At 38.7% G+C, this 24,530-nt stretch overlaps 1 protein-coding gene across 1 annotated transcript; it reads left to right on the forward strand.

Moving 5' to 3' along the window:
- The first annotated feature begins 4,506 nt into the window (after window positions 1–4,506).
- LOC146494251 (putative N-acetyltransferase camello) lies at window positions 4,507–19,884 on the forward strand. The gene is made up of 3 exons (XM_085145105.1): window positions 4,507–12,076; window positions 12,485–18,399; window positions 18,944–19,884. Exons 2-3 carry the CDS (start codon window positions 18,381–18,383, stop codon window positions 19,693–19,695), a joined length of 771 nt encoding a protein of 256 aa, XP_085001231.1. The 5' UTR covers window positions 4,507–12,076; window positions 12,485–18,380; the 3' UTR covers window positions 19,696–19,884.
- The last annotated feature ends 4,646 nt before the right edge of the window (window positions 19,885–24,530 follow it).

Here is a 24,530-nt window from a genome sequence, read left to right on the forward strand (position 1 = left end):
GATGTGACGAATCCTACTTCCGGGCCTAAAGTAGTCTGCGTTTAATATGGCTTTTGTGTTGTTAACATGTTTAATATTATGTATTTTCTTCTATTTAATCTCAAAAAGCTCCTAAAACAGTCAGTGATCACTGTTGACTCGGCTTTTATTACCGCTAATCATTTATTTAAGCTCAGTTTTTAAAACCTTAGGATGTAACTACAGCCCAGCCCATGCAGCAGTATATGAATGACTAACCTCGTATTGTGGATGGATTATCTCAGTTGTTCTCCTGGCTGAAGTTTGGTCCTTTTATAGCATCCTGCCATGCAATTACATTTGTTCCTGACCACCAAGAACACTCAGGTTAACTTTTATCGAGTGAAAAAAAAGTTAGCTTGTTTATATTATGCTAACATAGCTGTGTCGCTAGTGGTCACGTAGCACATCATTATATACCAGCTAGCCCAACTTCAGTAACCCTACAAACGTCACTGCTGTTTAGTTTTCTGTCTTCATTTATGTTGGAAGTGATAACAGAGCTGTACGTTTTAATTTGTTTCCAAAACCCCGCAGTCAGGACATGCTATATTGTATTTAGATAGAAGCTAGCGAGCTAACTTCCTGCTAACTTCTAACTCCGTTAAATGTCATAAATTCCGTTTTCATGGATGCCTGGATGTTAAACTCAATTGTTACACCTGGTACAGCAGAACGCTGATCATTTTATTAAAGATGAAAGACTTTAGACAGTTTTTAAACTCTCAGTTATGCCATAGTGATCGTTTGATATATGGACCTGCAGCGGAGTTTAGGCCCAGACACGGCTACTGACGTCAGACTTAACGACCGGATAGAAAAGGTGGGGTATGCTTGGTTTTAAATTTAGTGGGCAGCACTGTAGAAAAAGGTTCTGGGTTCAGCTGAGGCCTTTCTGTGTGGAGTCTGCACAGTCTTCCTGCATGGTCCCACGTTCCCCCAGAATCCACAAGAAGTTTGTTTTAAATTGGCTGTAGATGTGAACGTAAGTATGCATGGCTGTCTGTCATCGTGCCCTTGGTCTAAGCTGGGATAGCCTTAACTCCATCACGGCCTTAGCTGGATAAACAATTAAGAAATGGATGGTAAAACTGAGATTTAGTTTAGAATATTTCCTTTCACTGGGGATTCATGTTTACCTGAGGGCGTCCAGCATGCTTGCTGAGCTACTTCTCAATCAATAAATCAAACAAAATTTATTTATACAGCACCTTTCATGGAAATGGTTTACAACTGACTGAAAGATGCACAAGGCAGTAAACATAGTCTGGGAAAAGTAATATGTGCCAAGATACCTCCTTTTTATTACCATTTGGCTTTTATAATGTAAATAAAATAATGGAAACCCAAAAAATATACATCACAAAGAAAGCTGTGATAAAACTCACATAAAAATAATTTATTGAAACGCAGCTACAAGGACTAAGGAAGTGAACGGTTTAAATATAAATAGTGAAATTACTCAGGGAAAAAGCATTACAGTGAAGTAGTAGGCTGTTATTTATGAAGAAAATGAAATGAGCAAAACAGCAGTGATGCCTTGAAATTATAAAAACTGCTCTTGGATGAGAAGGGCTTGAGTTCCTGTAAAATTGTTGCTCATATTGGTGGATCACAGAGGCTCGGTTATTTTTTTTGAGTGTTTTTTGAATGCTTATTAAGCAGGAAGCAATAATTTTGTTTCAGGGTTAGATCTCAGAATCCTTGTTGCTTTGGGAACTGAGTCAAACCTTTTAAGTATTTGTTACCTATGGTAATTTTCTCAATTTGAATTGTCTCATACTGAAATGCCAGCCTACGTGTGACTTTTATTGCATGCACGATGTTTGCAACATAAAGAAAACGACAAATAACAACTTATTAGAAACCCTGTAAAACTGGTTATCTTCATCTTGCTTAATAGCATTATCTTTTGTAGCTGTTTAAAACCTTGTGATGAGTGTAGATCGAAAGGTATTCCTGGTGCTTTGCAGCAGTCTCTGAATATGAACAGACTGACCTCATTCGAGGGTATGGGTTGGTATTTTCTGCATTACCGTGGGAATGCCATTCTATTTCATCCTATTCGTGGCATATATTTATCAGTCAGTTGCATATTTGTAAACCGCCTCATCTAATGTGTAATTGTAAACTGGCATTGTGGCTATTGTGAAGGTCTCTGTTGAGCAGACTGGATATTGCATGAAAAGAATTGTTGCACGATGTAAACCGATGAATATTTTACATGTTTGGAGAAAAATGAAACGTCTTTTTCTTCAAAGTAGAAATTACCTTTTTTTTCCCCCCAGTGTAAAAATCATTCTTTGGAAGAAATGTCAAGAATTTTCAAAACATGAACATCATGTCCGCACAGAAAGAGAGACGGGATTGTCTGATATTGAAACATATTTGTATGAAAACATTGTCCTTGCCAATCACTTCTCGCAGCTGGGGTGGGGAGTGGCTGTTAACCTCATTTGTTTCCAGCGAGCTCGTCTCTCTCTGGGTGTTTTTAAGTGTGATATTTTCAAAGTCTTTGAAGAAAGACAACCTAGATTTCTTTTTCTTTCAGTCCAATTTATGCGATAGCAGAATTTGAAGGGGTGCTATGAATACCAGTCATATGTTGACGACGCTGCAGAGAACTCATAAGATTTTAAAAGATACTGAAATTTTAGAAATTAGAATTAGTATTGCATTTGAGAAAACTGATCAAATGCATTCGTTGTTTCAAATGCATATCCACAAGGATGGGCCATTAATAAGGCAAGATAGGAAACTGCAGCAGGAGAAACCATCAGGTCACTGCACAGCCCTTGATTGATTTGATCAATTGCTAATTTGCACAACTAGAGTACAGTATCAACTATGCAGATCTTTCATTATAAGTTAAAAGAATAGCTTGACACTTTGTGAATCATGCTTATTTGCTTTCTTGCAGAGAATTTAATTAGTTAGACTTCCTGTTCAAACAGCATCCAACAGCCAAATGAAGTTCCTGCACATATCTGCCTATAAAGTAACATCTTGTTTTTCTGTGAACCGTGCAAATGAGATGCAATGTATTCATTTCAGAGTTTTAAAAGTTACGGTTGACTTATTTTTGAACTTTGTCCAGAGTAAGGCTAACTGTTTCTCAACATTTCATTTCTATGCTAAGCAAATTTGAGCAACTCCTGTTTCCTGCCTCACAGTTAGCGCACAGATAAGAGAGAGGTATCTTGTCATCGCTCTTGGCAACATAGCAAATGTAAATAAATATTACAAAATTCTAAATAATTTGGTTTAAGGGCATTTATTATGATCTGAACCAGAAGATTTCAGGCTTCGCACTGTTAAGTTTCAGAAAGTTTTATCACCTCCTGGCTCCGTGTGAGGTCACTGAGAGCAGACCTCACGAATATGGTAATCTCAGGTACAGAGCTCTGGCAGTGAGCACAGAGGTTCTGTTGCTTTTGTTTGCTCGAGGCGACCAGGGACAGAAAAATTAGTTTAAAGGAAGTAAAACGACTTGTTTCAGACAGTGACTAAAAAAAGCCCATTAAAAATAGAAAAAATCCAGAGGATTTATCCAAATTCAGTCAGTCTATGTTCACAACACGTACATTACAATTTAAAGATCACAGTGACTCTACAAATAAAATACACCTGAAAATGTGAAGTGGAACAGCTTCAAGCTTAGTATTTTGATTGAAACCATCTGCTAGGCTGCACTGAATCATTTGGCGGATAAATGTTCAAGGACACGAGCTTTAAAATAGGTAAACACATGAGAGTAATTTTCTGGAGACATTTCATGCTGAAAAGTGTCCTGTCTGTGTTGTTTTGAGAATCAATAAGTTAATGTCTCTTTTTAAATTCCCTAAGTATCAGTCGCACAGGCCTTGATACCGGTTAGTGACCATCTGGCGTTGAGAGGGGAAAATATGTATTCCCGAGGAAGCTGAGATTGGTGACTGGAGGTTTTTGGTAGTAGTTGATGGCTAAAGTCAGTTCAGCCTAGAGAGTGGTCACTGATGGACGCTGGTGTGTATTCAGTGGCTTATTGGTGAGTGTTTCTGGAAGTCTTGGTCGCAAAGAGGTATATGTGCAAAAAAAACCTCTTTGCACTTCCTTGCTGGCAGTCTGCATGTAGCTTCCAGTGTTGGCCGTTACTTGAAAATAGTAATTAGTTACTAATTACTGATTACATCTCTAGGAACGTAATCCAGTTACTTTACTGATTACTTATTTTTGAAACGTAATTAGTTACTTTATTACTTAGTTACTTTTTAAAAACTTGATACACAACCTGCATACGTAATAAAGCAATAGAGCTTTCAGCCCAAATCTGTTTTTTCTGCATAATCCATCATATAAAATGTAATCAAAGGAAAAAGTCTCTTTTTAAAACTTGTTTTATTAGTTTTAATCTTTTAACTTTATGCATCAAGCAAAAATGTAATTATATGCAACTGTCTTTGACTTGAAGAAATTTGTTTGACATTTAAACCTATTTTATGCATGGGGGGGGGGGGGGTGTCTGGGGGTTTCTCTGTGAATTTCACATTCCCGTGGCAGCGTGCTAGGTGCTTGCTCAGATTTGAAGTTTAATTTTTCACTATAGAAAGAAGTTTTCTTCCCACGCAGAGTCTACAGTGGACGGTTTTTGCCACTTTTTACATGCATATTTTACATAATTTGCTTAAGTATTCTGATTCTGATTTATGGAATCAAACGCTAAGTAATGTCAGTGCTTCCAAGCTTTAAACGCTGCATGGTCGTACTCTCTCCTACACTCCATATTATCCATTGTGGATCTACACACATCTGTTGCTGCCACAGATGTCGCACACTCGTACGTCATTGTCACGAGACACTCTCAAACAAAATTACGGTTTAGTAGCACAGTAATGCAGTAACTGCTTATGGGAAAGTAACAGTAATCTAATTACTTTTTGCTATAGTAATCCATTACTTTACGCATTACTTCCATGGAAAAGACTGACTTAGCAGCAAACAGTTGCAAACTAACTTCCAAGTGGTAGCAAAACGGTACAATGCAACACAAACCGGAGGTAAAATTTGGTTGGTAAAGGTAAAATTTGCTTTTCAGACAAAGTACATTATATTTTTTTCCTGGATATTAATCTGCTTTTGATAATTTTGTAAGGAAGTTTCTTATTGTATTCTTATTTGCTTCTTATTTTTTATGCTTTTTTGTACAACACTTGCCACGTTTGATTAATGCCCAGTTCATCAGTTGCCCTAATCTTAGCTGACCTTGCTTCCACTCACTATTGAGGAGAAAGCAGGTCTGATAGTGTGGTCACATCAAACCTGCCTTAAGATGTGTAGTTTATATTTTTCTGTATTGTTTTTTGTTTGTTAGTTGTTTTAATCTGCAAATAAAATTCAAGAAGCAAAACAAAGTTACTTTCGGGTTCAATCTTAATTGTGTATCTCTACATGAAAATAATGATGACCAGTAACCTGAATGTTTCAAACCATCTGACAGCACGATACAGCAGTTTCTTATGCATCTGTCCTACTAATTATAATTCCACTGTGAGGAAGAGATATGGTGTTGAAATTGGCTGGGCCAGAGGTCAGATGGAGACTCTTTACTGTACAGTGGTGTTTATAGCTGGATGCTAGGGTGATAATGACTTATTTAGGTTTGTTTACTTACTAAAATATTGCCTTGTTACTGGAACCTTATCCAAAGAGCAGTGATTAACAATATTCTCAAAAATACAGTACATTGATAGAGTAAATTGCTTTTTTGTTCATCCTTTCAATCTCAGAGTTCAATTTGCATTCTTAAATAGTGCTTTCACCTTGTCAAAAGACAAAAGAGTAGTGCTTTTACGCATAGTGCATTATGGGATCTGCATTTGTAATATGCTATATCAGATAAAATGATTTGATGCATAGAAACATTTTACACTTGAATGCTCTCTACATCTAACTCAATTTTGGGATACGGTTAGGCAGAGTCCATTAAAAAATCCTCTCAGTCAAAGAGGAGGCTGTTTACTTTTAAATGAACACTGAGCACTACCAGGTAATGGAAAAATAAATAAATGAAAACGCCAATAACAGACACTACTTCTATGTTGGTACAGCTATGTAAAATTAAGATCTACAATAAAGCGGGGATTCCATCAGATTGTCGTGCATTAACATTAGCAATAGAGAACAAATTAAAATGACAACTTTTATATAAGAAAAAATGAATAACACTGACATCGAAATTGATTAATTTTCCGTTCGGTTAATTTTTATTCATATAACATCATTTCCCAACAACAGTCATCTGAATTCACTTTATGTTGTAGCATAAAAAAAACCTACACTATTAACGCACAAACTGAAAATGCAGTGATTCAGTCAGCCTCCATGAGCAAGCACTTGGTGAGAAACAGGAAGTCAGACAGTCATATGAATGACGAGGATTGGGAGTGGAGGGGCGAACAGGAAGAAAGCTTTTATACATATTGAATATATTTTTGCCTTTCTCACGTGTAACAAAACAGAAGATCTGGTCTGCCATGTCTGCATCGCATTGCTGCGGGTTCTCAGGTATGCTGCTGCAGTCCAAAGAAAAGGAACAGGCCTCTATGCAGTCCATTGAAAAACTAATTACACCCAGTGGTTATGGTTCAGGCAACATAGTGGATCGGACTTGTGCCTCACTGCAAGAAGGTCCTGAGTTCGACATCACCACCTGAACGGGGCTTTTCTGTGTGGAGTTTGCATGTTCTACCCGTGTTTGCGTTGGTTCTCTCCGGGTGCTCCGGCTTCCTCCCACAGTTCAAAGCAATGCATTTAGTGGGGTTAGGTTAATTGGTGATTCTAAATTGCCCATAGATGTGAATGTGAGTGCGAATGGGTGTCTGTCTCTGTATGTTAGTCTGTGATGACTGACAACCTGTCCAGGGTGTGCCCCGCCTCTCGTCCTGTGGCAGCTGGAAGAGGCACCAGCCGTCCTGCAACCCTGATGTGGATAAACGAAAGAGCATGGATGGATGGTTATGGTTCATGCACTTATGGGGTCACCCTTATGTTCAAATATGGTGTTCACTGTGGACAAACTGTGAATCCTTGTATCCCCTCGGTTTGCTGCATATACATTTGGATTTTTGCACGTGGACGAGAGGGTTGCTTTATTGTACCTTCTGGCTGGGGATCGATTTCTCACTGTTGTTTGTGCTTATGCTCCAAACAACAGCTTAGAGACCCCATCATATTTGAAGCTGCTGGAAGCTGTTCCACTTGCTCCATCACACAATGGGAGAGCTCAATGCTCATGTAGGCAATAGCAGTGAGTCTTGGAGAGGCGTGATTGGGATGTATGGCCTGCCTGATCAGAACCCGAGTGATATTCTGTTATTGAACTTCTGGCTGCAACTTACCTTCTTAATGCAGTTTTGGAGCAGTAAAAGTGTTCTTAGTTTTGCTTAAATAAATGAATCTAGCAGGAGGCACGCTTGATGCCCAACAGCTAGCAAGTAAATATGTGGGACAATTACTGACATCAGCTGTTATTCAAATATAAGCTGATATTCTCGGCAGGCTAGTGGAACCAGTAAGTGCAGACCAGGAACATGTAGCTCTACCAGAGCCAGAGATATCTGCAGAAAGGAACAGGTATATACAGAGAGAAGGGGGGACATGGCACAGACTACAGTAGAGAAAAGTTACAAGGTTAATGTATTAGTAGCATATAAATGAATGATGAGTTGAAGAGAAGCGAGTGAAGGAGAGGTGCTGGGAGATCCCCTGGCAGCTTGGGCCAATATCAGAATATTAAAGGATGGTTCAGGGTCACCTGATTCTGCCAGTAAAACTTATCAAAAAGGAAATTTTAAGCCCAGTCTTAAAAGCAGAGAGGATATCAGTCTCCTGAACCTAAATTGAGAACCGGTTTTACAGGAGAGAAGCCTAACACTTGAAGACTGTGCCTTTAAATGTACTTCTAAAAGCTCCAGGAACCACAAATAAGCTTGCCATCTGTAAACGAAGTGCGCTAATTGGATAATATATTAATGTGAAGTCTTTAGGGTGTGGTGAAGCTTGTTCATTCAGGACTTTGTGAGGAGAATGATATTGAATTCTATTCTGATCTTAAAGAGATTCAGTGAATAGAAGCTAGTGTGGCAGAAATGTGATCTCTCTTTTTAATTTCCTTTAGTGCTCACCCTGGAGCATTTCCTGGTAATAAGGTATTACAGTAGTCCAGTCTAGAAATAACTAATGCTTGGAATAGTTTTTCAGCATCATTTTGAGGCAGGATGTTCGTAATTTAGACAATATTGAGCCAATGAAGGACGGTGGCCCTCGAGATTTTCTTTAATTTGCTTAATATGCACGTTAAAGGACAGCTGTTCTGGAGGCAAAGGTAATGTCGTCTTGAGTATCTATCTAGTAGGACACCTGGTAATAGGGCAAAAATATAATAACTATAATTGCGTCTGAATTTAGAAGCAGAAAATTACAGGTCGCTCGGGCCTTTATGGCTTTAAGACATGCTTATCATTTAACTAATTGATTTGCGTCACCTGCCTTCGTAGATAAATATAGGTCCAGTGCTTTCTAATCATTTTGCCAGAGGGATTGATGGTCAGCAATTTCACAAAAGTTAACTGTGGTTTCTTTGAACAGGTTTATTGCCCCTCCTCAAAAAAGAAATACAAAAAGGGTGCAATAAATCTTTTCTTTTGCCTTCAACATTTTTTATTTTAAGGGTTTTTTAAGTAATCTTGTACTTATAATCTTAGTATCAGCAAGGCCATGCACACATCATGCACACCAAAACATTAAAACCTCTGATGGGTAAATAGACCAGTAGTGATCATCTTGACGCAGTATAGAGCTCTTTTGGGAAGCTGTGGTTCCTTTTGAATTAATCTTTATGGTATTGGAAGTTGTGCAGGAATAAATCAGGACACAGAGGCCATAAAAGATCCCCTGCAAGCATTTTTTAAGTGGCATGAAACAAAATCTGACTAAGTGTACTTTACATGTGTATTATGGCTAATCAGTGTAAAATTATCAGAGACTTTAAATGAGGGGGAAAAACTACTTCTCTAATCTTATTCTGATTCGTTTTGTCCTCAGTGTGCTGCCTTTTCTTTTATCACACGTACCTTAAGTCGCTTCTCTTCAAAATGTACCCTGTCTGAGACAAATCAGTCGGTTAATGTACCCCACAATTATGCAGGGACTTGTATTCTTTTGAACCATGTCCCCAAGTCAGTAATTAACCTTAAACAATATCGGCTTCTTTTAATGGAAAACAACAAGCCAATGGTTATTCACAGCTTTATCTCGCTGCACAATCCCTCTATAATCCCCCAACATCTCCTGGCATATTTGTGGCTAGGTGGAGGTGGGCAGCTTTTTAAGTGTGATAGATGGAGTTTAGTTTCAGGCTGCTGCCGCTGCTTCCTTCTCTGACCCAGTCATCCCCAGAGAGCCTTGGATGAGCCACAATATAGCTCTGCTGAAAAGCTTTTTGCTGTTGTTCAATCTGTATTCAGAAGAAGAGCAAGCAAGCCACTCTTACCTGATTTTTTATTTCTTTTTTGGCTGAATCACTGACTTTGTTCAGCCTTTTCATTTGTATTTAGATTAACATGACAATAATTTGAACAAAGAAGGTGCAGACATCCAATTTTACTGGTTTATCTAAAACAGTCCTTGTTAACTTGGGAAATAAAGGCCACTGACAATGAAGGAGGTGTGTTTAAAATCAGTTTATATGAAATAATCACGTTTTAAAGGGCATAATACCTGCATAGGACTCCACCTATAGATGGCACGATCAAAAAACCCCTTGCCCCCCTAGACTACAACCTGATTCAAGAAGTTACTGCACTTGTGAGTATAGAGACAAATAAATATATATAATTGGTAGGATTGTGACATTTCAAGTTGCTGACACAGCAGAGAATCAAATCGAGGAGAAGCTGGAAATACTATAAAAAGCACCAGAAGCAGGTTTGGGCCACTGGAATGTGCAGTGGTTTTTCCAGAGGGTAAAGAAATCTAAAAGTAAAATCTATAGCTGCAAAATATTCCGACTAAAAATGGTTTCATGCACTAAAGGGTAGAAATACATTGCTTTAAACCCCATCAGAGGAAACTGAGGCATACATCAGAAATTTGTGCACTAGGACAGCGGTCAGCAACCTGTTTTGCGCCACGGACCGGCCTTTAAGGTAGTGCGGATAAATACAACAAAATAAAATGATACGACCAAGACAAAAACGGTGGTATTTTGTAAATATAATAATAAATGTGAATTCACTGTGTAATTGTGTAACTTTATTAGCAGCGACCTCCTGAAATGTTCCAACAACAATGAGAGTAACATCCTCCTCTCTCCCCCTTAATACTCTCTGGTCGCCATGGTAACGCGTAAACACTTCTTTCACAATAAGACGGACAACTATAACATATCGGGAAAAGACCCGGGGAAACCGAGTTAAAGACAAAAACCCTGAAAACCATAAATTTCACACCCGAGCTTCGACTCCAAGCGACTCAGGGGTTGTGGACCGCTGCTCTATGACATTTCAAAGTCTCTGGATGACTCTAATAAAGACATAAAGAAACATTAAATGTGGGGTAGAGAACGCTTTAATCTAATATTTAATGCCGAATGAGTCACACTATTTTCATGATCCAGTCGGTGACATAGATGATCCTTCAGACCAACCTTCTATGTAGTAGATAGAGCCAAACCTTTAGAGAAAAATGTCAGAAGAGTCGCCTTGTTACTGCAGAAGAGTCGCCTTGTTACTGCGAGGTCGAGGGTTTAATTAGTCACACATTTATAAATTACAAAGAATTAATTCATTATTAATCAAAATTCACTGATGATAAACTGACTAACTGCATCTATGAAGTACTTTGGCATTGCTGCGTTGCTTTTGCATTGAAAACAGTTACATTAATAAAGTAAATGTATTAATTTTTTTACTTTTCCTTTTAATACATTAACTGCTCTGAGGTGAGGAAACGGTTATTTATTTTAGTTATTCTGTAGCTGTCTCTCAGGTCAGTTTCAAAAGAAGAAAACAGACCTTGAACTGGAAGCAGAAACCACGTAAAATGTACCAGTGGATATTACATTTGTGTAATATAACTTAGATCTGCCAGTCTGTTGCATCATAGAAAATTTGATTTGATTAACATGTTTTTTAGTTCTTTACAAAAATGCGTTTCAATCTACAAAGCATATAAAACAGGGAGTTGTTGTCGAGGATGTGTCAATACAGACAGGAATCAAAACTGTTGCTTCTGGAAAGTTCTTAGGCTGATCCATGCTTAGATGTACATCCTAACAAGGTTCTGGTGTTCCCTGTTGATAGCAACATATCTAGAATAATCTGGATCACAGCATGCAATATAATGGCTGAAAGAATGCCAGTTTGTTTGGCTTGGCCTCCATTTATGCTTACAGTGTGATAAGATAAGATAAGATAAGATAAGATAAGATAAGATAAGACAAGACTTTATTGATCCCACAACGGGGAAATTTTTGCGTCACCTCAGCTCAGGTACAGATATCAGAAGGAAATACAAAAATACAAATAAGTACAATCAATGAAAAAAGTAAGATAATACACTATATACAATGGTAGCATACACAGTATGTGATTATGGATATAGTTGGAAATATGGAGGACATAAACTATATAGCTTGATATAGCTATTGCACCACTACTATTCCTATTTATAGACATGTACACACACACATGTACACACTAAATATACATATACATACATATACATATGTATATACCTGCACATGTCCGTACACATGGAAGGTCCATTATGCATGAAGTGGTGACCGTGGATGTTCACAGTGTCCAGTGACTTATGACATCGTGATTGAGGAGTTATAATGGTGTCAAATGCTTTATCTTAACTGCAAGACCCCATGGTTGCAGTGTAGGTAAAGTGGTGTTTTGGCATGGTACGTAAAGACACTGAACTCAGCTTTCACAGCCACCACAAATAATTAACAAAATATAATTATAAAATAATAATTAATTATACTGAACTGATACTGTTTTGGGGCAGCACGGTGGCACGGTGGTTAGCACTGTTGCCGCACGCAAGAAGGTCCTGAGTTCAATTCCAACATCAGGCCGGGGTCTTTCTGTGTGGAGTTTGCATGTTCTCCCCGTGTTTGCGTGGGTTCTCTCCGGGTACTCCGGCTTCCTCCCACCGTCCAAAGGCATGCAACTTGTGGGGATAGGTTAATTGGAAAATCCAAATTGCCATTAGGTGTGAATGTGCGAGTGAATGTGAGCGCGAATGGTTGTCTGTCCCTGTGTGTTGGCCCTGCGACAGACTGGCGACCTGTCCAGGGTGTACCCCGCCTCTCGCCCTATGACAGCTGGGATAGGCTCCAGCGCCCCCCGCGACCCTGAAAAGGATAAGCGGAAGCGAATGGATGGATGGATGGATGATACTGTTTTGGTTCCTAAAGTGTTTTACTGTATTATCATGTTTTTTTTTAATGCGCACACTTAAGATTTTCTAGATATCTTTAGATAACATTTACTCACATTTTGCAGCCAAATTCTTGGTGAATTGAGCAACTCAGGGGATAGCATGAAAAATGTGCGTTTATTGAGCAAATTGTCATTTTATTATTATTCTTGGCAACACATCAGAAAAAAAACCACGAGTCCCATCAAAAATATCCCAAAATTTAAAAAGACGTGTGCAGCAATAACCTTTCCTAAAGCACCACCCTGAGGCCAAAAAATAAATACAAATAAATCTTTGATGTCACCCAGAGCATAAATCTTTTTGATTTAAGTAGCAGTACAATGTGGCCCTTTTTCTGTCACAACCCCCAAACTTTTTTCTTTTTTGCCTCATGGATGGCTCAGAATAACAACATGTACCTCTGTTGTTGAGCCCTCTGACTGTCTGTTGTATAATGCAAATATCCCCTCATGGGGCTGTTATGGTTATTACTAACTTTTAGACTATTCCGGTATAAAATCTTCAGTGCTGCATATAAAACCCTAAAAATATCCGTGAGCCTCGGATGGAAGCTTGGTCGTCTCCAGTACTGATCATCCTTCATCCGCGCTTTGTTTACAACTAACCCCGTCTTCCCTCTGCGATACAATATGTTTATAGACAGCTTTCCTTTATTCTTCAGTAGAATTTAAAATATAAGAAACTGTAGCAACAGGGAGTTATGTATGACTGAAATCCTATTATTTCCACTATGAAAAATACCTGGGATTCTCACTTTGAGGTGAGACAATCGCTTTTGTCTGCGTACAGTTGGTGAAGTGTCACAGCAGTTACCAAGAACGAAGCATGACTTGGATTGTGATGAAGTAAGATTATAAAGTAAGATTTGATGGAAGGCAGCCTTCCACTCCTCTTGGGGCTGTTGTGATTCCAGACTTTCATTATGCTTTCTTATCTCTCATAATCTAAAAGGGTTGTCCAAGACAACCAAAGCGTGCACCCTGGTTTCTTTGTACAATTATACTGCGATGTGTGATTAAAAAAACAAAATGAAAAGGTGCAGATTCGCATTCAGACATTGTGTTCTTTTTTGTGCAGTTACTATTAGGCGTCTCCCGTTATTCACACATGAAGTGAAACAAATATTGGCATGACTTTGATTTTCTTTGAAGATTAAAGTTGTTATCTTGAGCTAATCAAGTAGGTCAGCAGTGACAGAAAGCACGACTCTATGGCATTAAAGTGTAGTAGGTTAGCATTTTCAGAACTACCCTTACTCAGGTTTTTTTCAGTTAGAGGAGATTAATGCCTGCCTACCATGCCCACCAGTTAATTTTACAAGGCTGGTTGAGCCAAAATACTCAAATGGATGTTGTTCAGTTGGTCTAGCCCCTCAGTTTGGTCTCAGTTGCCTCCAAAGCCTGAAATATGGGACTGCAGTTAAACACTCTCTTTCAACCCTTGTGAGGATTTAGTGTTATTCACGGTGTAGTCATTTGTATTTCTAGTTCTCTTAGTTATTTTCTGGTTATATTTGTAGTCTCTGGTCTTTAGGTTTTGTTTCTGTGCCTCTCCTGTGTCACATCTAGTCACCCTTGTCTCCATGTTTGTGCATCTCCTGTGTCCTGACTGTGTTGTCTTTCTGTCTCCCTAGTCAGTTATATTCTCATGTCTGTTCTTCCCCAGTCCCAGTCTGTCTGTCAGTGTGTTTCTTGTGTTTCCTGTTTTATTTTGATAGTCCCTTGTCCTGTGTTTATTGTATTCTGTTTTGCTTCCTCTCTGTCTATTTGGTCAGATCTGTTCCAGCTGTGTTTCGCTTCTTTTTCTCATACCCTCTGTGTATTTATTCCTCTGTCTTCCTCTGAGTGTTGTTGTGTCGTCCTCCTTATAATTCCAAGTTCTATGTTCCAGTAGTAATTTTCCAGTTTCTTAGTTTTAGTTCCTTGTTTATAGTTTTTGGCTTAGTTTTCTTGTATTTAGTTTTCAGTCTATTCAGTTTAGCATTAAACCAGAGGCTTGTGCTAACCTAACCAAAATATTATGCCCTTATCCAAAAACTAATTATGTGATGGCTCACTAATGCCTACTAAATGAAGCATTAGTGATCCATCAAGATCTAAAATTCATAGGTCTGTTTGAACTATAAGTGGATCTTGCTTTGCAAGATCAAAAACAAACACTGCTTAAGTGGTGCTTAGGTACGGAGCCCCGCAGGGGACATGGGAGAAAAAAAATTAAGACGGACTTTTGCGAGATCTCGCAAAAGTTTTAGCCGCATTCTTCGGAGGCCGCCAGCTCGAAGCCAACCGGGAGGTCGAGGCACGATGTGCCGGGAAAGCGGTGTTCCTCCCGGCTGTAGTAGGTCTCGACCTCCCGTTAGCTTCGAGCTAGTGGGTGTCAGATCTCCGAAAACGTTGGAGCACTTTTGCAAATATGTGATGTCTTGTAAACCGAGCAGGTATCTGACGTTTACACAACTACATGCACGCCTGAAAATATGTTAAAAGTGTATTTTGTGACCCAGAAAGAGTAATATTACAACTAAGTAGCTGCCGCCATTGTTGGAATTCAACTTTTGCGAGATTTTGCGAGATCCCGAGTTAGTTTTGCGAGATCTCGCAAAAGTCCGTCTTAATTTTTTTTTCTCCCATGTCCCCTGCAAGGCTCCGTACTTAGGGGCTATGGCAGTTTTAGGTGATAGAAATTTGGTAATGGTAACTGTAAACGTATCTGAAAATGCAATGCATGGCTTGAGATCGATGGAAAATTGACAGACGTTTTCTGCAGCTTTGTTAAGTTGCTGTTTTTTTCCATCTCGGGGCTTTTTTTTGCTAATAACATTAATAAAAACTTTACGAATATATGCCTTAATAGCCACAAAGTAAATATAGGTCAGTTAGCCAGCTAGCTTATCTTAGCACAAAGCGCAGAAGAAAGCAGCTAGCAGTTGCCTGCATGTACTTCTGAAACTCATTACATAATGGTAAATACGCTAATTTAAGTGTGGATGTTATTCCTTTCTTACAGTCACATGACATGTTGCCCGCTGTTCTCAACGCATGTTATTTTAATGCTGCCTTTGAGCAAAAAGCCTAAAGATAGAAAATACACTGTCTACCATTATAGCAAGGCTAAATGAAAATCTGTTGGCGACGCAGTGGGTTGAAAATAACTTTTTCTTGGGTGTTTTCAAATGATGGCGACTGGATAGGAAGAGAAAATCTCAGTAATATAATGGGTTAATGTCTTAATGTCATACTTCTATGACAAGCATACGAAACAGGCTCATTAGTTTATAGTCTCCATTATAAATGGACCGTGTAGTTAGTCTAGAGTGATTAGTTTCCAGGGCAACTTAGTTTAATTTTTTTTTTTTTAACTTGCGACTTTTTGTTTCAAGACAATGTGCAATCAATTCTGAAGCACTCTTAACTAATTCTATCAAGTGAGATTAATATTACCTGTGATGATGAGGTGTTATGTACTGAAAGCAATTCGTGACACTTCATGAACAAATGTGACTTGATGAATGCTACAGCATATTCTTATTAATTCAAATAATGGTTTTAACTTTCGTGTTTAGAAATAAAATTCTCAGCAATAGTTTATTCAACTTTAACGTGAACGGTGGTGACTCCAAGAGCATAATCGGCCTTTTCAGACATGTAATGTATAATGCTGTTCACCTTAGGTACTTTTGTCAATACACGGTGATTTTTACAGTTAGGTTGTCCTTCTTCACACATCATTTGCTGACCCTGAGCTACACTATTACGGAATGCTACTCTTTCCCAAGAAAAGAGCATTTACTTTTCAGGTTTTCAGTATGAATCAGCACGTAGGAGTAGAAGCTTGTCTTCAAGGTCATCACACAGGTGAATTTACTACACTGACTCAATCTGTAGCTTTTACCCCCAACTGGTGACCAAGAGCTGTTGTCAGCTGCTTTTCTGAAGAGTTTGCACATCATTCTGTTAGAATCCATATGTAGCCTTTGATGGCAAACATTTCATCTTATTCATGTTTTTTGATTGCGATTATGTTCCCCAGAAAATCACCAACAGTCAGGATAAACCAAGTGACACTTTGAGGATAGCATTTTTCTCACATTTGTTGAGTAAAGACATATAAAAATAAAACGTTTGTGCTTGCGTGGGTTCTGTCTGTGTAACTACCCCTTCCTCCCATGTGTTGGGTTATCTGGTAAGTCTAAATTAGCCTTGGTTGTGAATGTGGGATATTTTTGATTTTTTTCGCCTCCCCACAACTTTGAACTGAACAAATGAACGAAGATAGACGGAAGGAAAAATTATGAAATGAAACATCTTTTAATTTCATTACAAATGTGCCTTTCAAAGATGATGTGATTTCAGAGTATGTTGCTTTAGTGCAAAAAAAGTATCTTTAAGCATTAATGCCAGACAAAACTGAACTTCATAGTCAGTGAATGTGAACCTTTTGAATTGTTTCCATTCCATTTATAACATCAATGCAAACCAGCAAGCTGGTAAGTATGTTGCCATCTATTGTTGAGTAGCAGAAGTTATTTTGCAGATTTGAATTACTTTGTTAAGATTCATTCAGCGCCAGGACTGGGCTTGTATAACTTTTCAGTTGCACTTCAGTACATTTGTATGTCAGTATTCAGTCTGGATATTCATTCAGGTTAACCGTCCTTGTTGGATGGATCATCATTATGGATGTACAGAAGAGTATTTATTTTCTCACCATCACACAAAGAATAAGGACTAACCCTACATGCGATGAATACCGAACAACTAGGTGATAACTTAAAAACTGTAACTGTAAAAGGTTTATTAGGTAAGCTTAATATTTAACCTATCGTTGCATTACATCAGTCTCAGGACTCTCAATTCAATGTGTCTACATAGGCCACATAACCAAAGATCATGACTTTAAAGGTTTTAATTAGTGCGTAAATTTGGCGTGGTTTATGCAACTAACTGTGTATGCAGATGAGAGTTAACGACTTTGTGATACAGGCATCTGAATGTAAACAGAAGAAAAAATACATGCTTACCAAACGTGATTACAGGAGTGGAGGAGGTTTCACTTCTGCATTCAGAATTCACTCTGCGGATGTGAAATGGTTTCAGAAAGTTCCACAGTTGCTTGACCTTCCAGGGCTCACAGATTCATGAGGCAGTGCTATTGATTTAAACAGGTGTAAAGGCCTTTCTCCTGCCGAGGAAATTTAATCATGTCAGAGGGCCACCGGGTTATTGCACAAGACACTGTCACCAGCGCTATAGGACACTTTTATGTCAGGGGCCTAGACAATATTAATTTTACTTTCACCTTATATTGTGCGGAAGAAGCGGTCTGGAGATCCAAAGCAGATTCCCGAGAGAAAACCACCAAAACCGAAGCACCCAAAAAAGTGGTTAATAAGAACATTTTATTCTTGGAAGTATCTTTGAAGTTTTCGAATGGTTCCCGAATTCACATTCTGATCATTTTTCTGATTTAATATGTTCAGGATCTGTGCTCATCCTCCCTGAGAAATCCAGTGATGGAGTTCTTTACTCTGTTGACTAAGCCCAATTAAGTTAAAAAAAAATTAAATAACCAAAACAATCCTGTGTTTAATTTCAATTAACTTAAAGCACGCTTCCACAGAATCTAAATCAAAGTGTAAAATTTCTTATATAAACCTCAATGTTTTATACAAACAGTAGCAGTTATACTTCAAAGTCATTTCAGGTCTACACTCTGTGTGTGTGTGTGGTGTGAGCATAGGTGAGCATGCTCAGACTAATTTCAGTCCCTTTTGTGAATGGCTGATTATCCCAATCTGTAGATTAAGTCTGGGGCAGCTTTAAGTCTGTCAGAGTGAGAAAAAGACCAAAAGACGAAGGGAAGGCGTCAGCATGGCCCAGAAAAACAATTGTAAGTTAAACTTCTGATTATTTTCATCTTTTATGCTATTTTTGTTGTTGTTCTTGTCATGTTGGTTATGAACAAGAGAACTAATAAGACAGCACGGGTGCAGATGAATGGCAGTGCTAACGTCCCTTAATGACATAAACACGTTTCAATAAAACTAAAACGCTTTTGTTTGTTGCCTCAGGATCACCTTCGTTTGATTCCGATCATTAGCACATTTGAGACCTAATTGTATTGCATCCCCAGAATGACTCCCACTCTTGGAATCTTAATAGTAGTAATAATTTTAATTGTGATTTTCACCTCAGGTTGTCACATGAAAATGCCATTTTCATATTTATGTGGAATAGAAATGAATTAAAAATGAAAAGGGTAAGAATCAGTGAGAGGCATAGTGATTTATTTTATATTTATTTAACAGGTTACGTGAGCATATTTAGCCCATTGTGAAATCCAGCAGGAATTTCTGATTGCAACAACAGCCAGATTAGTCTCACCGAGCTCTCATTCTCTCCCCCCTTCTCTTTCTCTTTTCCCTAACATGCAGTTCAGTTCTCCATCAGGGAATATAGACCTTCAGATCAACATGTGGTCATGTCACTATTTAAGGATGGGATTTTTGAGCATGTTTACCCAGCCTTCTTCAAGGCCATGAGCCATCCAGACCATATTGGTGTTGCTCTGAGCATTTCGATGGCTGGTTATGTGCTGGGAGGCAGCTCCTACTTCCAAGCTCTACTGTTTGGCAGTGCATGGGCTGGCCTCATTTATTATTGCTGCCATGATATCTATGAGGGCTACATGATGAGGAGGCAAAGCTCAGATTTAGCTGACATTCAGGCCAGCTACTTGGAAAACCCAGATAACGGCTTCTGGGTAGCAGAGACGGACATCAATGGCCAATCCGAGGTGGTTGGGATGGTGGGAGTGACTGGAAAAAGGGGAGAGGAAGAAGGCGAAAGGTTTGAAGACTGGAATGGCAGAGTGACGGGAGGAGGCTCTGAGCTGGCTCTGGATGCCGGGGATGGAAGTTATGGGGAGATGTGTCACATGGTCGTGGCATTTTCGTGGCGCCGCAAAAACTTGGGCTCGCAGTTGACACGGAAGGCTTTGGATTTCTGCAAAGAGAGAGGCTTCGGCCGTCTCATCCTGGATGTGAGCTCTCCACAGACAGCAGCCATTTCCCTGTTCGAGAAAGCCGGCTTTGTGCAAACCTCATCCCATCGCAACACTCACGCCAACCGCTTGTTCTCCAACCTCGCCAGAATAAATGTGATGCGAATGGAGAAGTTAATTTAAAGATAAAATTTACTCTAGCGAGCAGCTATTAGAACCTAAAATGTACAGCATAGCATGAATATGTCAACTTAATTTAATCTTGTACCATCATTGGAAAAACCTCTCTGTGTGATATTGGTCACTCGTTTCTCAAATTTGCTATCATGGTAGTTTGAAAAATATATTAAATTTCATGTTTTTTTCCACAAAGCAGGATTAACGATCTCAGTTTCCTCGTATTTCTTCTCGCTTTGATCTATTATGTATACACCTGCACCCCTGACAGTCTGTTGCCCACAAACATAGAGAACAATGAGACAATTAGTCAACTTCTCAAACTTAGTCAAATGAACGTATTTGCATATGCAAGTGTAGTACACCCCAGTAAGTTTCTATTAAAAGAATCTATTGTATTTTAAACGTAGTCACGTTCAATTATCTATTGTTCTCCTGTCCACTAAGGAATATAAAAATGTATGTGAGAAAGGAGAAGTGTAGTCATTTGGAAGCAGGAGAACTTTCTTTTAAGCCTCTTTCCAGGGAGAGGCTGAATCCCTCTGCCTCAGAGGAACTAATGCCAGCTGACTTCTAAGACCTCACAACTCTTTGCTTAAAATACCAATGAAAAATGCAATAGTATCAGGACATTGGGAGGTTTAAAATTCTTTGGAGCTAAAAGAGCTGTGAGTGTGTGTGGCATAAAAATAGGATAAAGACTTTGGTATACTGCAGTGCATTCAGGTTATTGTACACACGGCAAATACTGAGATTATCAACACCAAACAATAGAGAAAAAGTTTAACTGTTTCTTTATAGGTGGTCCTATGATATGTGCGTGTATGGGAGGAGGGATTGGGTGAATCCAGGTGGAAAACTCATGGAAATTTTTCTTTTATAAAACAAAAAATGTGATCGTTGACTCAAACAATGCAAAAAACAGCATTTCTGTTCATTATAGAACCTGATGCAGGAAAAACCTAGTGACATGCATGGTGCAGCATCAGCTAAACAATGTAGATTTACACCTTTCTTAACCTACATTGCACCAGACATCTGCTAAAGGTGATTACAATTTCCAGAATATTATCATCACCGCACAGTAGCTGCTTTTCTTTAAAGGGTACGCGTCCGCAGACGACGAGCCTATAAGGACAAAACATCAAGCAACCAATGTGTGCAATGACAGGTGCGACCTAAATGAGCTTCAAGAGAGGGTGCTGGATGGATAAAGCAGCTTGGCACTGAGAAACACACACACCCATCAGAGGCCTTCAGGCATCAATCATTCCTGCTGAGGCTGTCAGAAAAAAATTCGGCCTGTGGCCAGCAGGCAGGTGCTGAACTAGCCAAAGGAAGATGAGCCTTAATTCTGGCCAACCTGTTGTCATCCTCTCACAATTACCGGTACAACTGGCCTCAAGGTAATGACAGCTTGATTGTAATTCCTCTCATACACGTGCTGCACAGATATGAGACAAGATATGAGATGAAGCTGCTTTGCAACTACTTTCCGTAACGTCAAAATCTATGCTGCCACAATGTCTATGAAAAGCATTCAGCCCCTTAGAAGTTGTCGTGTTTTATTGCCTAATAGCAATGATGTCACACGCTTGATGTGCACTGATCACTAGAAAATAACCTTTTAACAGCAAAACAATGTAAAAATGTAAAATACAAATTGGGAGTAGTGTGTGAGGCAGATGTATAAATTCAAGAAAGACAGAATTTATTGTCTGGACAAAGCTATCCATGTTTATATCACATTAAGCAAATGAATAGGCTGATTTTAAACCTTTATTTACAACATAGAACAGCGGTGCCCAACCCCCGGGCCACGGACCGGTACCGGTCTGTGAGTCGTTTGGTACCAGGCCGCGAGAGTTGATGCTCGGTTTCCCTGGGTTCGTTAACTGAGTTTTCCTGTGTCTTTTCCCGTGTGTTATCAATAAATCTTCTTTTTTTGGAACTGGTTTTATTTTATTGTATTTATCCGCGACACCTTAAAGGCCGGTCCGTGAAAATATTGTCGGACATAAACCGGTCCGTGGCGCAAAAAAGGTTGGGGACCGCTGACCTTGAATAAAATACACACATAGTACCAAGACGAGATAATAAAAAAGCTCAGGGGGATAGAGCAGGCTCTGTTTGCACTTCATTTGGAGAAAAAATGGTGAAGTGTTTTGTGTGTAACCAATAACCAATATTAGCTCTCAGACCACATTTGAACTTTTCCTCTAACTTGTTGAGAAGCAGCTGGTGAGTTTCAGATGTGAGCAAACTACTGGCAACCTCTATTAACGACCAAAGCGATCCCAAAGATGTTTTCAGTGTAGCACCTCTTCCTGATCAATATCACCAAGCAACAGCCAGCAACCTGTAGAAAACACTGGCCAACCACTCAGAAAACACATTTTTTCCTAGTAACAGTCAGTGACTGGCCTCTAGGCCTGTGTGACCGGGGTCTAAGCCTCCTTTACATGTGTTTTTGTTCTACTTTTTTATGTTAGACTAATCTAACAGTAAAATGTGAAGAGGAATAACAAAGAATTGACTGTCTGCTGCTGAATTTGTTTAAAAACCTGACCACATAGCCTGTCTTTAAAGCTGCCACACACGTACATTTAGATTTGGCAACTCCCTCGCTAAGCCATTCCTAAGTAGCTTTGTGTTGCAAAAGCTGAAGTTTCCATATCCACTTTAATAAATTAAACCATTTCCACAGCGCAGAGGTGATTTTCATTTGATTAATTGTAAGTACTAATAGCTTTTAATAAATATGGATTTTATTTAGGGAAACCTTATCACTCAGTAAAGAAAGGGCTTCTGTTGATCAAACAGACATTAACAGACATTAATTCTGGTTAGACTTAGTGTTGTAAAACAATAATATTTGGAAAGTATCAAATGAAGTGAAATATGGTGTGAAATGTAAATTTCCACGCATGCACAGAAATTAAATGCAACAGAGAAAAACTGATTTATTTGCATACTTAATTAGAGTACCAACTTTACATAGGAACTCCAAGGGTAGGAAAGCATTACTATGAAATTTCTTGTATTTATTTATTTTTTCCTGGTTTGAAGTATCAATGGAGAAACTTTAAAAAGTCCTTCCATCTATCTCTCATTACTGGACCAAAGGTTCCCAATTTGAGATAACATAAGATCAATAAAATGGGCAGACTCTCATCATAGGATGAGCTCAGAAATCCGATTAGGAAAACATCTTTTTGTCCCCTATAGGGTGGGATGGTGAGTGCACCTGTGTGTGTGTGTGTGTGGGTGTGTGTGGGTGTGTGGGCAGGGATTATCTTGAGAAATCCTGCATGCATGCATATTAACAATAACGTATTTCTTTCGGTATCTTACTGATCTGACTCATATTGAGATCTACGCCATCTAGCTTATCATAAGAAAGGAGCTAATGTATCTTCAGGCAAACTCTGACAATAACAAAGGAAGTAATCAACAATGTAAACAGTGTCTGCTTGTGAAGAGGTCTGTCTCCTTTTCTAGATTAGCACCCTTATTGAAAAGGCAAAGATTATGGAGATTAATTACATGAGGGGTAACAGCCGCCTATGCGCTGTTGTGCGAAAGCCAAAAGTAGATTTGTTTGGCTCATACATCATCATATACTATTCACCACAGCCTCGCATAATCGCTTTTCATCTTCTTCGTTTCACCACTGGAAGTTACTTTCTTGGCCGTTCTGCTGTAATTCACTGCAGAAGACAGCACCTGGCCCGTTCTGTTAGCTGTTAAATCACAAGTAACAACAGCATACTGAGCATTTACACAAACATGTTTGCTGCATTTTGGGAACCTGACATTATGCAGAGCGTGCACTTCCTTTTTACTGAATAACTGGTCAATTATTTGCTGCGTGGTTCAAGAATGATAAATATACTTTTTATCTATAACAGCAGAATATTAGACCACAGCGCGCAGTCTGAGACACTAACAACTAAAGCATAAAATCAGGACAAATGTGTTGACTGCATCTATTGGACTATACCTAAGGACTGGAACATGTATAAAAGCATAATTACTGTCTCATTAGCATTCACGATTGGAAGTCAAATTATGAGGATAAATGTGGGATTAGATGTAGCTAATGAGTTGGTATTAAATATGTTTACACGAAAAGCGAACCTCTACATCATAGATAAATGTTCCACACAGTATTAGGCAGTGGCTCGTTTGCTGAGCTCCAGCTTCAATCCAAGAGGACTGTGGGGATTTGGTCAAGCAAGTAATTGGACAAAACAACAACGGAAAAATTGATCACAGCTGTTATAATTAGGAGAAATATGGGACAATCAATTTTTTTCATGTTTCAGACGCAATGCCAAGTTACCCAGAATAGCTGCATTCCAATATGGTGAAGGGTAATAGTTATAGTCCTCTTGTGCTTTAAATAATTCTGCAATATTTTAGGATAATGAACCTTGAGACTCGGATCTCAATCACACTGAGAGTTTTGCATATTATTAAGAATGTACAAATGCGACTTGAAATGAAATACTTTTGTAGACTTTTACATGAAAGCTATTGGAGTAAGAGGCTGAATGTTAAATTTGTTTTAATAAAAAACTAAACTAACAACAACAGAAAAAAAGGCCAAACAAAACAAAAAACCTCCCCAGTGATATAATTCATATACATGCTCATATTCGTTCTTTGGTTCTTTCCCACCAGTATCTCAAAAAACAACTGCCTGTATTTGTGGCACAAATATGGCTTAAATACTTACAATATTTAATAAAAAAGTAGCTACACAACATACAGCTCTGACCAGATTTTTGCAGTCTTTCACGCTGCTTATTTGAAAAACATAGATATGTAACAGCAGG

Source organism: Neolamprologus multifasciatus, chromosome 20, assembly GCF_963576455.1.
Source record: "Neolamprologus multifasciatus chromosome 20, fNeoMul1.2, whole genome shotgun sequence".
Classification (NCBI taxonomy): domain Eukaryota; kingdom Metazoa; phylum Chordata; class Actinopteri; order Cichliformes; family Cichlidae; genus Neolamprologus; species Neolamprologus multifasciatus.